The sequence below is a fragment of the Oncorhynchus mykiss genome, chromosome 7, assembly GCF_013265735.2.
Source record: "Oncorhynchus mykiss isolate Arlee chromosome 7, USDA_OmykA_1.1, whole genome shotgun sequence".
NCBI lineage: Eukaryota > Metazoa > Chordata > Actinopteri > Salmoniformes > Salmonidae > Oncorhynchus > Oncorhynchus mykiss.
In genome coordinates this window covers 6458553-6473552 of record NC_048571.1, presented here as the reverse complement: position 1 = coordinate 6473552, position 15000 = coordinate 6458553, and the positions used below count along the sequence as shown (strand labels likewise).

The following is a 15000-nucleotide window of genomic DNA, read 5'->3' as shown; positions in this document are numbered from 1 at the left end:
CTCCCCTCTCTCTCTTTCTCTTTCTCTGCCATCTCTCCCCCTCCTCTCTAGCTGTCCGGTGGCTGTGAGTTGACCGTGGTCCTTTTGGACTTCTCGGCGGGCGGGGCTGAGGAGCTGAGTATTCGTTGCGGTCAGACCGTGGAGCTAGTGGAGCGGTCCAGTGAGCGATCTGGCTGGTGTCTGGTCAGGACCACAGACCACACCCCCCCACAGGAGGGTTTGGTACCCATGACTGCCCTCTGCCTTTCCCACTCCCACAGCGCTGACATGGATGGCTTGATGCCTGCCACCACCGCTGGGAAAGGTGAGACTGACAGAGTTCTGGGGTGGAATGCGTGGGAACGTATGGGGAGCTCCATTAGGAAAATAATTTTGATACTTTGTGTTTGTTGTTTTAGCTGAATTCTTAGTGGTTTTACCTTGGTGAGTTCTGCAGAGGTACTTTCTCACTCTTGGAGGCTCAGAAACACAACTCCATCTCTGGTTGTTATGGAGACCTGTGTCAGTCCAGTCTGGCGGCCTTCAAATAGGAAGTGATATTATTGTTCTTGGGTCACTTCCTCTCTGCTGCTGTTAATTTCCTGTTTAATCTAGAGGACATTTCAACATCCCACTCAAGAACCTTCTCAACTGCCAAAATGCTGACGTGCATGACTCTGAACTTTCATTAAAATTCTCCATGAACATTTACATTTGATATACGTAGCAAGTCAGGGCCCAGATTCACAAAACCTTCTTAAGAAGACATTTCTTCTTAACTGCCATTTGTTCCTTAACGATAGGCTTAAGAAGAAAGTTAAGCAAACTTGCTGTTCCTCAAAAAGGTCATTGGAAATGTTCTTGCGCAATTTCTTATGTTTCTCCTGAAGTAAAAAGTTAAGAAGAAATTTGATTCTTGAAAATAAAGTTATTGTAAATGTTGTTCATTCCAAGACAGCTAAACCCTTTGTCTTCAACTCAGGACAGTGAGAGAAAAAGCTCATGAAAGCAAAGGAACATGTTTAATTCACTCACAAACCTCATCTGAAAGTTTCAGTATTGATTATTTTAAACCCAAGAACATGTTTTAGAACAGTAATCTCAGTAAGAAATATGCTAACATGATTGCCACTGCTAGATATATAGCGAGCTAAGATGGTTGCCTAGCAACAAACATCTTATTAAGAAGATTTGTAAGAAGATATTTAAGAAGTTCGTAAGAAAATCATTAAGATATTGTTGAGGAATTGCAAATCTTCGGAACTTTTTTTTTTTCTTAAGTTTTTGCGTAAGGAGTGTTTTGTGACTCCAGACAAAGAGAGAGAGAAGGCAGGCAACAAGAGAATTGAAGAAAAGAGCAGAAACAGAAAGGAACTTTAGATGATGGTAATTCAGTCTGACGGGCGTTCACCCAAACAAACAGTCTTCAATCTTTAATATTTTACCTCTGCATTATAAATACAGTTTAGTGTAGTCCCTGAAACTCACTTATGGGACTCCCTCTGTGTGTGTGTGTGTGTGTGTGTGTGTGTGTGTGTGTGTGTGTGTGTGTGTGTGTGTGTGTGTGTGTGTGTGTGTGTGTGTGTGTGTGTGTAGAAACTTACCAGCTGGGTAACTATCGTACCAGTTTTAATCTCCAGTTTGTTGTGGCAGGTCAGAATAAAGAATTCCTGCCTGACCTGAGAACACGCACATACAGTACACACACACACGCATACACACACACACACACACAAGGGTAAAGGTAAAGCCACAGGTGCCATTCAGAGGTTTATACATTGACCTGACTGTCAAACATTGACACTAAAGTTAAAATCCAACACACACATCCTGCGTGTGTGTGTGTGTGTGTGTGTGTGTGTGTGTGTGTGTGTGTGTGTGTATGTACGTGTGTACGGCATGGGAAACAATACTAGTAGAAGCACAGCAGGTGAAAACTGCAGTGTCCTTCTTTAGAGTGGAACACACATTAACAACATGATCACACGGACACACATTCACACACAATGTCTCTCAATCATTTCACTTAATTCGCTAGTTATCTAACTTAATCCCGCCTCTTTCCTTAGAACTGTTCAGCTCTAACTCCGCCTTTTTAAACAGTTTAGATCTCAGAGTTGAGTTGAGTTTCAGTCTGGAGTTAGGAGAGGAACCTCTATCCCTCCTCTCTGTCTGTCTCTCTGTCTGGGTAATGTGGTAGGGGGGAGGCATGCGCAGGGGGAGAGGCTGTTGCTCTTGCTCCAGGGTTTGGGGTTGGATCCTGGGAGAGATTGATGAGACAGGTGAGTGACTGTGTGTGTGTGTGTGTGTGTGTGTGTGTGTGTGTGTGTGTGTGTGTGTGTGTGTGTGTGTGTGTGTGTGTGTGTGTGTGTGTGTGTGTGTGTGTGTGTGTGTGTGTGTGTGTGTGTGGTAGTATAGCTGTAGTTGAGGTAGTTGTTAGATAGAGTGGGAGATAGAAAGACAGAGAGAGGTAGAGAGAGAGAGAGAAAGACAGACAGAGAGGGAGGGAGAGAGGTAGAGAGAGAGAGGTAGAGATAGAAAGACGGACAGAGAGGGAGGGAGAGAGGTAGAGAGAGAGAGAGAGGTAGAGATAGAAAGACAGAGAGGGAGGGAGAGAGAGAGAGAGAGGTAGAGAGAGAGAGAGGTAGAGATAGAAAGACAGACATAGAGAGAGGTAGAGATAGAAAGACAGACAGAGAGGTAGAGAGAGAGGGAGGGAGAGAGGTAGAGAGAGAGGTAGAGAGAGAGGTAGAGAGAGAGGTAGAGATAGAAAGACAGACAGAGAGGTAGAGAGAGAGGTAGAGAGAGAGGTAGAGAGAGAGAGGGAGAGGTAGAGAGAGAGAGGTAGAGATAGAAAGACAGACAGAGAGGGAGGGAGAGAGGTAGAGAGAGAGGTAGAGAGAGGTAGAGATAGAAAGACAGACAGAGAGGGAGAGAGAGAGAGAGAGAGAGAGAGAGAGAGAGGTAGAGATAGAAAGACAGACAGAGAGCGAGGGAGAGAGGTAGAGAGAGAGGTAGAGAGAGAGAGGGATTGTAGGAGCAACATGGACACATAAGCTGATGTTTTGCCAGGCCAGGAGAATGTATTAATAATTATGATCTTCTAACATATCCCATTTACAACACACATACACACACATATTTGGTGGCCATACCTGAAATTCCTTCACTCCATCTCTCTGCCTCTGTCTGTGTCCATGTCTGTTTGGCTACTAGACTAGTTATTCAGGTTAAACTAGTTAGTCCGGTTTTGCTCACTCATTTCTGCTGAAATTGCTCCAGATACGTTCACCCACCCACCCGGAAACACACACACACTTATCCTTGGGCTTTGTGTGTTTGTTGTTTCTGTGTGTGCGGTTGGGTCAGTCATACAGAAACCAAGAGTTCCTGTGGTCTGGGGTTTGTTGTCTCAGAGGAAGTTTACCTGAGAAAGGGAACTGCCATCCCCCCAAAGCCTGCACTTTCCTCCCTCTCTCCTTTCCTCCTCCCTCCTTCTCTCTCACTCTCTCTCCCACCTTTCCCCCCTCTCTCCTTTCCTCCTCCCTCTTTCTCTCTCACTCTCTCTCCCATCTTTTCTCCCTCTCTCCTTTCCTCCTCCCTCCTTCTCTCTCACTCTCTCTCCCACCTTTCCTCCCTCTCTCCTTTCCTCCTCCCTACTTCTCTCTCAGTCTCTCTCCCACCTTTTCTCCCTCTTGCAGTTTTTGACAACCCAGCATGCTGTACTTCCCTCACTACCTCTCTCTCTCTCCCTCCACCCTCCCTTCTTCCCACCATTTCTCTTCCCTCCTACAGTCCTATCGAACAACAACACACTTACAATACTTTGAGAGATATTCCTTTCAAAACCTATATCTTTAGGAGGGGGTTGGGGGTACACTACATTCCAAAATCGTGGGCATTAATATGGAGTTGGTCCCCAGTTTGCTGCTATACCAGCCTCCACTCTTCTGGGAAGGCTTTCCACTAGATGTTAGAACATTGCTGTGGGGACTTGCTTCCATTCAGCCACAAGCGCATTAGTGAGGTCGGGCACTGATGTTGGGTGATTAGGCCTGGCTTGCAGTCGGCGTTCCAATTCATCCCAAAGGTGTTCGATGGGGTTGAGGTCAGGGCTCTGTACAGGCCAGTCAAATTCTTCCACATGGATCTCGACAAACCATTTCTGTATGGACATTGCTTTGTGCACGGGGGCATTGTCATGCTGAAACAGGAAAGCGCCGTCCCCAAACTGTTGCCACAAAGTTGGAAGCAAAGAGTCGTCTAGAATGTCATTATATGCTGTAGCGTTATTTCCCTTCACTGGAACTAAGGTGCCTAACCCAAACCATTCCTCCTCCACCAAACTTTACAGTTGGCAATATGCATTCGGACAGGTGGCATTCTCCTGGCATCCGCCAAACCCAGATTCGTCTTTCAGACTGCCAGATGGTGAAGCGTGATTCATCACTCTAGAGAACACGTTTCCACTGCTCCAGAGTCCAATGGCGTCGAGCTTTACACCATTCCAGACGACGCTTTGCGCAGGGTGATCTTAGGCTTGTGTGCGGCTGCTCAGCCATGTAAACCCATTTCATAAAGCCACCGACGAACAGTTCTTGAGCTGACGTTGCTTCCAGAGGCAGTTTGGAACTCGGTAGTGAGTGTTGCGACCGAGGACAGACGATTTATACGCGCTACGCGCTTCACCACTTGGCAGTCCCGTTCTGTGAGTTTGTGTGGCCTAGCACTTCGCTGCTGAGCCATTGTTGCTGCTAGACATTTCCACTTCACAATAACTTGTTGGATAGGTGGCATCCTATGACTGTGCCACGTTGATAGTCATTGAGCTCTTCATTAAGGCCATTCTACTGCCGATGTTTGTCTATGTAGATTGCATGGCTGTGTGTTCAATTTTATACACCCATCAGCAACTGGTGTGGCTGAAATAGCCAAATCCACTCATTTAAACTAAAGTTTGTATATACAGTGTTTTCAGAAAGTATTCAGACCCCTTCACTTTTTCCACATTTTGTTACGTTACAGCCTCATTCTAAAATGAATTAAATAGTTTTTCCACCTAATCAATCTACACACAATACCCCATAATGACAAAGCAAAAACAGGTTTGTAGAATTTTTAAAATGTATAATATATTTTTTTTTGAAATATCAAATTTCCATAAGTATTAAGACCCAGTACTGTTCTACTCAGTACTTTGTTGAAGCACCTTTGGCAGCGATTACAGCCTTGAGTCTTCTTGGGTATAACGCTACAAGATTGGCACACCTGTATTTGGGGAGTTTCTCCCATTCTTCTCTGCAGATCCTCTCAAGCTCTGTCAGGTTGGATGGGGAGCGTCCACAGCAATGTTCAGGTCTCTACAGAGATGTTCGATTGGGTTCAAGTTCAGGCTCTGGCTGGGCCACTCCTGCGTTGTCTTGGCTGTGTACTTAGGGTCATTGTCCTGTTGGAAGGTGAACCTTCTCCCCAGTCTGAGGTCCTGAGCGCTTTGGAGCAGGTTTTTATCAAGGACCTCTCTAATACTTTGCTCCGTTCATATTTCCCGATCCTGACTAGTCTCCTAGTCCCTGATGCTGAAAAACATCCCCACAGCATGACGCTGCCACCACATGCCAAGTGATGAGTGGTGCCTGGTTTCCTCCAGATGTGACACTTGGCATTCAGGACAAATCTTGGTTTCATCAGACCAGAGAATCTGTTTCTCAAGGTCTGAGGGTCCTTTAGGTGCCTTTTGGTAAACTCCAAGTGGGTTGTCAGGTACATTTTACTGAGGAGTGTTTTCCATCTGGCCACTCTACCATAAATGCCTGATTGGTGGAGTGTTGCAGAGATGGTTGTCCTTCTGGAAGGTTCTCCCATCTCCACAGAGGAACTCTGGAGCTCTGTCAGAGAGACCATCAGGTTCTTGGTCACCTCCGTGACCGAGGCCCTTCTCCCCTGATCGCTCAGTTTGGCCGGGCGGCCAGCTCTAGGAAGCGTCTTGGCTGTTCTAAACTTCTACCATTTAATAATGAAATTTAGATTTAAACCCGTCTGTCAAGATGGCCTGAGTTCTGTCGCTAAGATAATTCTGAAACCATAGACAGGCTGTATATCCCAGGCCTATTCTTGATAACTTCAGCAAAACAGAATGATCAACAGTGTCAAACCCCTTTGACGGGTCAATAAAGAAGGACGCACAGATCTTTTTAGCATCCAATGACAAGATCATTAACAACTAGCGTGGCTGCTGTGGTAGTACTATCCCCAGGCCTAAACCCTGATTGGTTTATATTAAGAATACAATTATCAGATTAAAAGGAACGAAGTTGTGCATTAACCAAGGATTCAATAATCTTAGCTAAACAAGGTAGTCTTGAAATGGGGCCCTAGTTGTCCAGATCCTTTGTATCCTCACCCTTATGGGGCGATAGTTGTCCAGATCCTTTGCATCCCCACCCTTATGGGGCGATAGTTGTCCAGATCCTTTGTATCTCCACCCTTATGTGGCGATAGTTGTCCAGATCCTTTGCATCCCCACCCTTATGGGGCGATAGTTGTCCAGATCCTTTGTATCCCCACCCTTATGGGGCGATAGTTGTCCAGATCCTTTGTATCCCCCCCTTATGGGGCGATAGTTGTCCAGATCCTTTGTATCCCCACCCTTATGGGGCGATAGTTGTCCAGATCCTTTGTACCCTCACCCTTATGGGGCGATAGTTGTCCAGATCCTTTGTATCCCCCCCTTATACGGCGATAGTTGTCCAGATCCTTTGTATCCTCACCCTTATGGGGCGATAGTTGTCCAGATCCTTTGTACCCCCACCCTTATGGGGCGATAGTTGTCCAGATCCTTTGTATCCTCACCCTTATGGGGCGATAGTTGTCCAGATCCTTTGTATCCTTTGTATCCTCACCCTTATGGGGCGATAGTTGTCCAGATCCTTTGTATCCTCACCCTTATGGGGCGATAGTTGTCCAGATCCTTTGTATCCCCCCCTTATACGGCGATAGTTGTCCAGATCCTTTGTATCCTCACCCTTATGGGGCGATAGTTGTCCAGATCCTTTGTACCCCCACCCTTATGGGGCGATAGTTGTCCAGATCCTTTGTACCCCCACCCTTATGGGGCGATAGTTGTCCAGATCCTTTGTATCCTTTGTATCCTCACCCTTATGGGGCGATAGTTGTCCAGATCCTTTGTATCCTCACCCTTATGGGGCGATAGTTGTCCAGATCCTTTGTATCCTTTGTATCCTCACCCTTATGGGGCGATAGTTGTCCAGATCCTTTGTACCCCCACCCTTATGGGGCGATAGTTGTCCAGATCCTTTGTATCCTTTGTATCCTCACCCTTATGGGGCGATAGTTGTCCAGATCCTTTGTATCCTCACCCTTATGGGGCGATAGTTGTCCAGATCCTTTGTATCCTTTGTATCCTCACCCTTATGGGGCGATAGTTGTCCAGATCCTTCGTACCCCCACCCTTATGGGGCGATAGTTGTCCAGATCCTTTGTATCCTTTGTATCCTCACCCTTATGGGGCGATAGTTGTCCAGATCCTTTGTATCCTCACCCTTATGGGGCGATAGTTGTCCAGATCCTTTGTATCCTTTGTACCCCCACCCTTATACGGCGATAGTTGTCCAGATCCTTTGTATCCCCCCCCTTATGGGGCGATAGTTGTCCAGATCCTTTGTACCCCCACCCTTATGGGGCGATAGTTGTCCAGATCCTTTGTATCCTCACCCTTATGGGGCGATAGTTGTCCAGATCCTTTGTATCCTTTGTATCCTCACCCTTATGGGGCGATAGTTGTCCAGATCCTTCGTACCCCCACCCTTATGGGGCGATAGTTGTCCAGATCCTTTGTATCCTTTGTACCCCCACCCTTATGGGGCGATAGTTGTCCAGATCCTTTGTATCCTCACCCTTATGGGGCGATAGTTGTCCAGATCCTTTGTACCCCCACCCTTATGGGGCGATAGTTGTCCAGATCCTTTGTACCCTCACCCTTATACGGCGATAGTTGTCCAGATCCTTTGTACCCTCACCCTTATGGGGCGATAGTTGTCCAGATCCTTTTTACCCTCACCCTTATACGGCGATAGTTGTCCAGATCCTTTGTACCCTCACCCTTATGGGGCGATAGTTGTCCAGATCCTTTTTACCCTCACCCTTATGGGGCGATAGTTGTCCAGATCCTTTGTACCCTCACCCTTATACGGCGATAGTTGTCCAGATCCTTTGTACCCTCACCCTTATGGGGCGATAGTTGTCCAGATCCTTTGTATCCTCACCCTTATGGGGCGATAGTTGTCCAGATCCTTTGTACCCTCACCCTTATGGGGCGATAGTTGTCCAGATCCTTTGTATCCTCACCCTTATGGGGCGATAGTTGTCCAGATCCTTTGTATCCCCCCCTTATACGGCGATAGTTGTCCAGATCCTTTGTATCCTCACCCTTATGGGGCGATAGTTGTCCAGATCCTTTGTACCCCCACCCTTATGGGGCGATAGTTGTCCAGATCCTTTGTACCCCCACCCTTATGGGGCGATAGTTGTCCAGATCCTTTGTATCCTTTGTATCCTCACCCTTATGGGGCGATAGTTGTCCAGATCCTTTGTATCCTCACCCTTATGGGGCGATAGTTGTCCAGATCCTTTGTATCCTTTGTATCCTCACCCTTATGGGGCGATAGTTGTCCAGATCCTTTGTACCCCCACCCTTATGGGGCGATAGTTGTCCAGATCCTTTGTACCCCCACCCTTATGGGGCGATAGTTGTCCAGATCCTTTGTATCCTTTGTATCCTCACCCTTATGGGGCGATAGTTGTCCAGATCCTTTGTATCCTCACCCTTATGGGGCGATAGTTGTCCAGATCCTTTGTATCCTTTGTATCCTCACCCTTATGGGGCGATAGTTGTCCAGATCCTTCGTACCCCCACCCTTATGGGGCGATAGTTGTCCAGATCCTTTGTATCCTTTGTATCCTCACCCTTATGGGGCGATAGTTGTCCAGATCCTTTGTATCCTCACCCTTATGGGGCGATAGTTGTCCAGATCCTTTGTATCCTTTGTACCCCCACCCTTATACGGCGATAGTTGTCCAGATCCTTTGTATCCCCCCCCTTATGGGGCGATAGTTGTCCAGATCCTTTGTACCCCCACCCTTATGGGGCGATAGTTGTCCAGATCCTTTGTATCCTCACCCTTATGGGGCGATAGTTGTCCAGATCCTTTGTATCCTTTGTATCCTCACCCTTATGGGGCGATAGTTGTCCAGATCCTTCGTACCCCCACCCTTATGGGGCGATAGTTGTCCAGATCCTTTGTATCCTTTGTACCCCCACCCTTATGGGGCGATAGTTGTCCAGATCCTTTGTATCCTCACCCTTATGGGGCGATAGTTGTCCAGATCCTTTGTACCCCCACCCTTATGGGGCGATAGTTGTCCAGATCCTTTGTACCCTCACCCTTATACGGCGATAGTTGTCCAGATCCTTTGTACCCTCACCCTTATGGGGCGATAGTTGTCCAGATCCTTTTTACCCTCACCCTTATACGGCGATAGTTGTCCAGATCCTTTGTACCCTCACCCTTATGGGGCGATAGTTGTCCAGATCCTTTTTACCCTCACCCTTATGGGGCGATAGTTGTCCAGATCCTTTGTACCCTCACCCTTATACGGCGATAGTTGTCCAGATCCTTTGTACCCTCACCCTTATGGGGCGATAGTTGTCCAGATCCTTTGTATCCTCACCCTTATGGGGCGATAGTTGTCCAGATCCTTTGTACCCTCACCCTTATGGGGCGATAGTTGTCCAGATCCTTTGTATCCTCACCCTTATGGGGCGATAGTTGTCCAGATCCTTTGTATCCCCACCCTTATGGGGCGATAGTTGTCCAGATCCTTTGTACCCCCACCCTTATACGGCGATAGTTGTCCAGATCCTTTGTACCCTCACCCTTATGGGGCGATAGTTGTCCAGATCCTTTGTACCCTCACCCTTATGGGGCGATAGTTGTCCAGATCCTTTGTATCCCCACCCTTATGGGGCGATAGTTGTCCAGATCCTTTGTATCCTTTGTATCCTCACCCTTATGGGGCGATAGTTGTCCAGATCCTTTGTATCCTCACCCTTATGGGGCGATAGTTGTCCAGATCCTTTGTATCCTCACCCTTATGGGGCGATAGTTGTCCAGATCCTTTGTATCTCCACCCTTATGGGGCGATAGTTGTCCAGATCCTTTGTATCCTCACCCTTATGGGGCGATAGTTGTCCAGATCCTTTGTACCCTCACCCTTATGGGGCGATAGTTGTCCAGATCCTTTGTACCCCCACCCTTATACGGCGATAGTTGTCCAGATCCTTTGTACCCTCACCCTTATGGGGCGATAGTTGTCCAGATCCTTTGTACCCTCCCTTATGGGGCGATAGTTGTCCAGATCCTTTGTATCCTTATACAGTGGCAGCACATATGCAGATCTACATGCTTTTGGAATACTTCCTGATAACAATGTTCATGAAAATGTGCGCTACCGAGGCAGCAATAAAGGAAGCTGCACACTTAAGCAGATCAGGCTCCAAATGATCAGCCCCTGTGGATTTTTTTATTGTCTAATGTTAGCGAATCATCCAGGACCTCTTTATCAGGGAATTTCTGAAAAGAAAACTCCTGACCAGCATTTTCAGTATCATACAATAGTTTTTCACCATCAACATCCAAACGACTCTTTTCAAGAGATGGCTTTGAAATACATTCAAAGATATGTATATCGCTGATATACAATGGTGATTAAATACATTAATGATATCAATTTTGTCAGTAGTAGGGCCAGAATCTAAATGAATTTCATGGGGGAGAGAAGAGGTGTAAGGGAGTGTGTAACCGGTGGCAGGGAAGTCAGACGCAAGAGGGCAAAACTGGGTAATCAACGGAGCAGTTTTATTCATAAAAGCACCGGAAACCAGGACAACAAACAAATGGGTACAAAACCCGTCGCGCACCAGAGAAAACGTGCACATGTACTTACAATAAACAATCCCACACAAAGACATGGGGGGAATAGAGGGTTAAATATACAACAAGTAATTGAGGGAATTGAAACCAGGTGTGAGCAAAAACAAGACTGTCACTTTCTGACCTTAGTTCCTTTGTTTTGTCTTTGTTTTAGTATGGTCATGGCTTGGGTTGGGGTGGGCAGTCTATGTTCCTTTTTCTATAATTTGGGATTCTGTGTTTGGCCTGGTATGGTTCTCAATCAGAGGCAGCTGTTTATCGGTGTCCCTGATTGAGAACCATACTTAGGTAGCCTGGTTTCACTTTTGAGTTGTGGGTGATTGTTTCCTGTGTCTGTGTGTTCCACAAGGAACTGTTTCGGTTTGTTATTTCACTTTGTTATTTTTGTATTTTGTCTTGTTCAGTTTGTTCTATTAAATATGGACATTTACCACGCTGCGCCTCCTCTTCTCCTTCATACGACGACCGTTACAAAGACAAAACACATGGAAAATGAAAAGTGGATCGATGATGGCTAGAAGACCGGCGACGCCGAGCGCCGCCCGAACAAGAAGAGGACCCGACTTCGGCGGATGTCGTGACAAGAGGAGACACAACCCTTCAGTGATTTAACAGCTTTCCAAAATGTAGCTGAACATTCAGATAGTGTATCAACATAATAATCTGATTTAGCTTTTTAACTAGTTTTACACACAGATTTCTCAATCGCCTGAAAGACTGCCAGTCTGGGCAAGAGTCTGTGAATCTAGCTTTGGCTCAGGCAGCACCTCTGTTGTGTATGACTTCAGATAGCTCTGGACTGAACCAAGGGCAAGACCTATTTTTAATTCTCCGTTTTTTAAAGGGGGCATGTTTATCTACAATACAGTTGAAACATTTGAGAAGGGATTCAGAGCCAACTCTGGGTCAGGTGTAGATGCAACATGTTCATTGAAATGTTTAAAATCCCTCTTGTTGATAAAACAAGGTTTGGATCGAGGCATCCGTATATCCTTGACACATACAATGGGACAGTGGTCACTAATATCCAAAGCAAACACTCCACTCCCAGCATATTTCTCTGGAGTATTTGTAAATTTGAGGTCAATCAAAGTCCATTTTTTAAGTTTGGACGTGTAGGCTTTGTAATCAGCTGGGTCAAATTTAGATTAGTACAAAAATCTTGTAAATAGTCAGCCTCCTGCGTTCCCCATGCAATATTAAAATTTCCTGAAATTAACACCTCTGTGGTAGTAAAAATGGCAAATAAATCAGTGAGTTAATTTAGTACACATTTCTTGGCAGAGGGTGGACCATAGATTCTATAACTGTTATATTTTAGTTTGAACCCAACTGAAGACTTAAAGCCAACAATTCAAATTGTTTAGGATGGGAGGTAGCCTTTAACAGAGACACAGAAATAATATTCTTTGTGTAAATAGCAACATCACCCCCTTTGTCTTTCCTATCAGCGCTAAACACATGGTAACCATCCATAGCAACCTCAGAGTCCAGGTTTTTATCAGTTAAAACCTCTTAGGGGTCCCTTAAAGCGCCAATCCCGTTAGCGGGATAGATTTGACAACATCCGGTGTAATTGCAGAGCGCCAAATTCAAACTACAGAAATATAAATATTCAACATTCACGAAAATATAAGTGTAATACATCAAAATAAAGCTTAACTTCTTGTTAATCCAGCTGCTGTGTCAGATTTCTAAAAGGCTTTATGGCGAAAGCACACCATTTGATTATCTGAGAACAGCGCCCTGCATACAAAAACATGAAAATCATTTTTCAACCAGGCAGGTGCGACACAAGTCAGAAATAATGATATAATAAATGCCTTTCCTTTGACAATTTTCATCTTTTTGCAATCCCAAATGTCTCAGTGACACAATGAATGGTCGTTTTGTTCGATAAATTCCTTCTTTATATCTCCAAAATGTCAATTTATTTGGCGGGTTTGATTCAGAAATACACCGGTTCCAACTGGCCCAACATGACTACAAAGTATCTAATAAGTTACCTGTAAACTTGGTCCAAACATTTCAAACAACGTTTTTAATCCAACCTCAGGTATCCTAAAATGTAAATAATCAATCAAATTTAAGACGGGATAAACAGTTTCCAATACCGAAGAAAAACAACACAGAGCGCGCTCTTGTTTACGCTCACCAAAATACTAGAGACCTTCTGAGTGACACATGGAATGAATTAGCACTACTTCTTCATTTCTCAAAATAAAAATATTGAACAATTTCTAAAGACTGTTGACATCTAGTGGAAGCCACAGGAACTGCAATCTGGGCCCTAATAAATCAGGTTTCCCATAGAAAAGCATTGGAAAACACAATGACTTAAAAAAAATGTCCCTGGATGGATTGTGCTCGGGGTTTTGCCTGTCAAATCAGTTATGTTATACTCACAGACATTATTTTAACAGTTTTAGAAACTTTAGAGTGTTTTGTATCCAATACTACCATGCATATGCATATCTTGGGCCTGAGTAACAGGCAGTTTACTTTGGGCACGCTTTTCATCCGGACGTGAAAATACTGCCCCCTATCCCGAAGAAGTTTTAACCAGGTTTCAGATCAAAAATAAAATATCAGGGTCTGCCTGAGAGGCCCAGATCATGACATTATCAATTTTAGGTAATAAACTATGAATGTTAAGATGTAAAAATGTCAAACCTTTTCTGCATTTAAAATCACAGAGTTTCAATAATAGTCAGATTACTTAGAGATTTCAGAACAACAGGAGACTCAAAGATTGAATTATACCTATTAGGAAAATAAAACAAAGTAGGAATAGCAATGACATTTCTCCGGTGAGCACCATTAGGCATGTCACCACTTTCAGATACATGTGGAAGTCTCACAGTGGCCAGAAGAGATGGTGAAAACTGACTTACATGTAATGCTAATATTGTCTTCACACCAATTTAGTTCACCAAGAACCTTTCCAATGTTTGATGACAACAGCCAGAAGGGCATGACTTCTGATAAGTCCAATACCCTAGAGCCCACCGTAACCACAGTGAAGCAGAACCCGCCTTAGACCCTGGCGATGCCATCACAACGTTGGCCGATACGGAAGGAGCCTCCCACGCTCCATGAGAAGATGGTCCCGGGACAACTGGCTCCGGCGCAGTGAAGCTATTCGATGTCGGCAGCCCATTCAGGAATCCCGTCACCGCAGAGGGCTCAGAAAGTGGAGGACGCCGCTTTCGACTTCCGTGATGAACGGCGACGTGTCTCCCTTCTTTTGGGACCTTCAATGCTGCAGGAATGTTTTGGTACCCTTCCCCAGATCTGTGCCTCGACACAATCCCGTCTCGGTGCTCTATAGACATTTCCTTGCTCTGACATGCACTGTCAACTGTGGGACCTTACATAGATAGGTGTGTGCCATTCCAAATGCTGTCCAATCAATTGAATTTCCCACTTTTGGACTACAATCAGGTTGTAGAAACATGATCAATGGAAACAGGATGCACCTGAGCTCAATTTCAAATCTCATAGCAAAGGGTCTGAATACTTACTGTTTTTATATTTATATAATATTTCTGTTTTTTTTATTTTTAATACATTAGCAAAAATTTCAAAACCCTGTTTTTGCTTTGTCATTATGGGTTATTGTGTGTAGATTGACGAGAGAAAAAATTATGTCATCCTTTTTAGAATAAGGCTGTAAAGTAAGAAAATGTGGAAAAAGTGAAGGGGTCTGAACACTTTCCGAATACACTGTATAGTGTAGGTCTTCTCAAGAACACACTGTATAGTGTAGGTCTTCTCAAGAATGCACTGTATAGTGTAGGTCTTCTCAAGAATGCACTGTATAGTGTGGGTCTTCTCAAGAATACACTGTATAGTGTAGGTCTTCTCAAGAACACACTTTATAGTGTAGGTCTTCTCAAGAATGCACTGTATAGTGTAGGTCTTCTCAAGACTACACTGTATAGTGTAGGTCTTCTCAATAATACACTGTATAGTGTAGGTCTTCTCAAGAATACACTGTATAGTGTAGGTC

The 15000-nt window shown here is 45.0% G+C and overlaps 1 protein-coding gene across 3 annotated transcripts in view; it reads left to right on the top strand.

The window, feature by feature from the left end:
- The window catches only part of LOC110513606 (kalirin), a 72457-nt gene that overhangs the window by 49047 nt on the left and 8410 nt on the right, over window positions 1-15000 (top strand). For all 3 annotated transcript variants that reach the window (XR_005052492.1, XR_005052491.1, XM_036982253.1), the window contains exon 34: window positions 52-304. Coding sequence is in view for 1 of the 3 variants with exons in the window: in XM_036982253.1 (XP_036838148.1) it covers window positions 52-304 (253 nt within the window). In the remaining 2 variants the exon portion in view is untranslated. The remainder of the gene's footprint in view (window positions 1-51; window positions 305-15000) is intronic.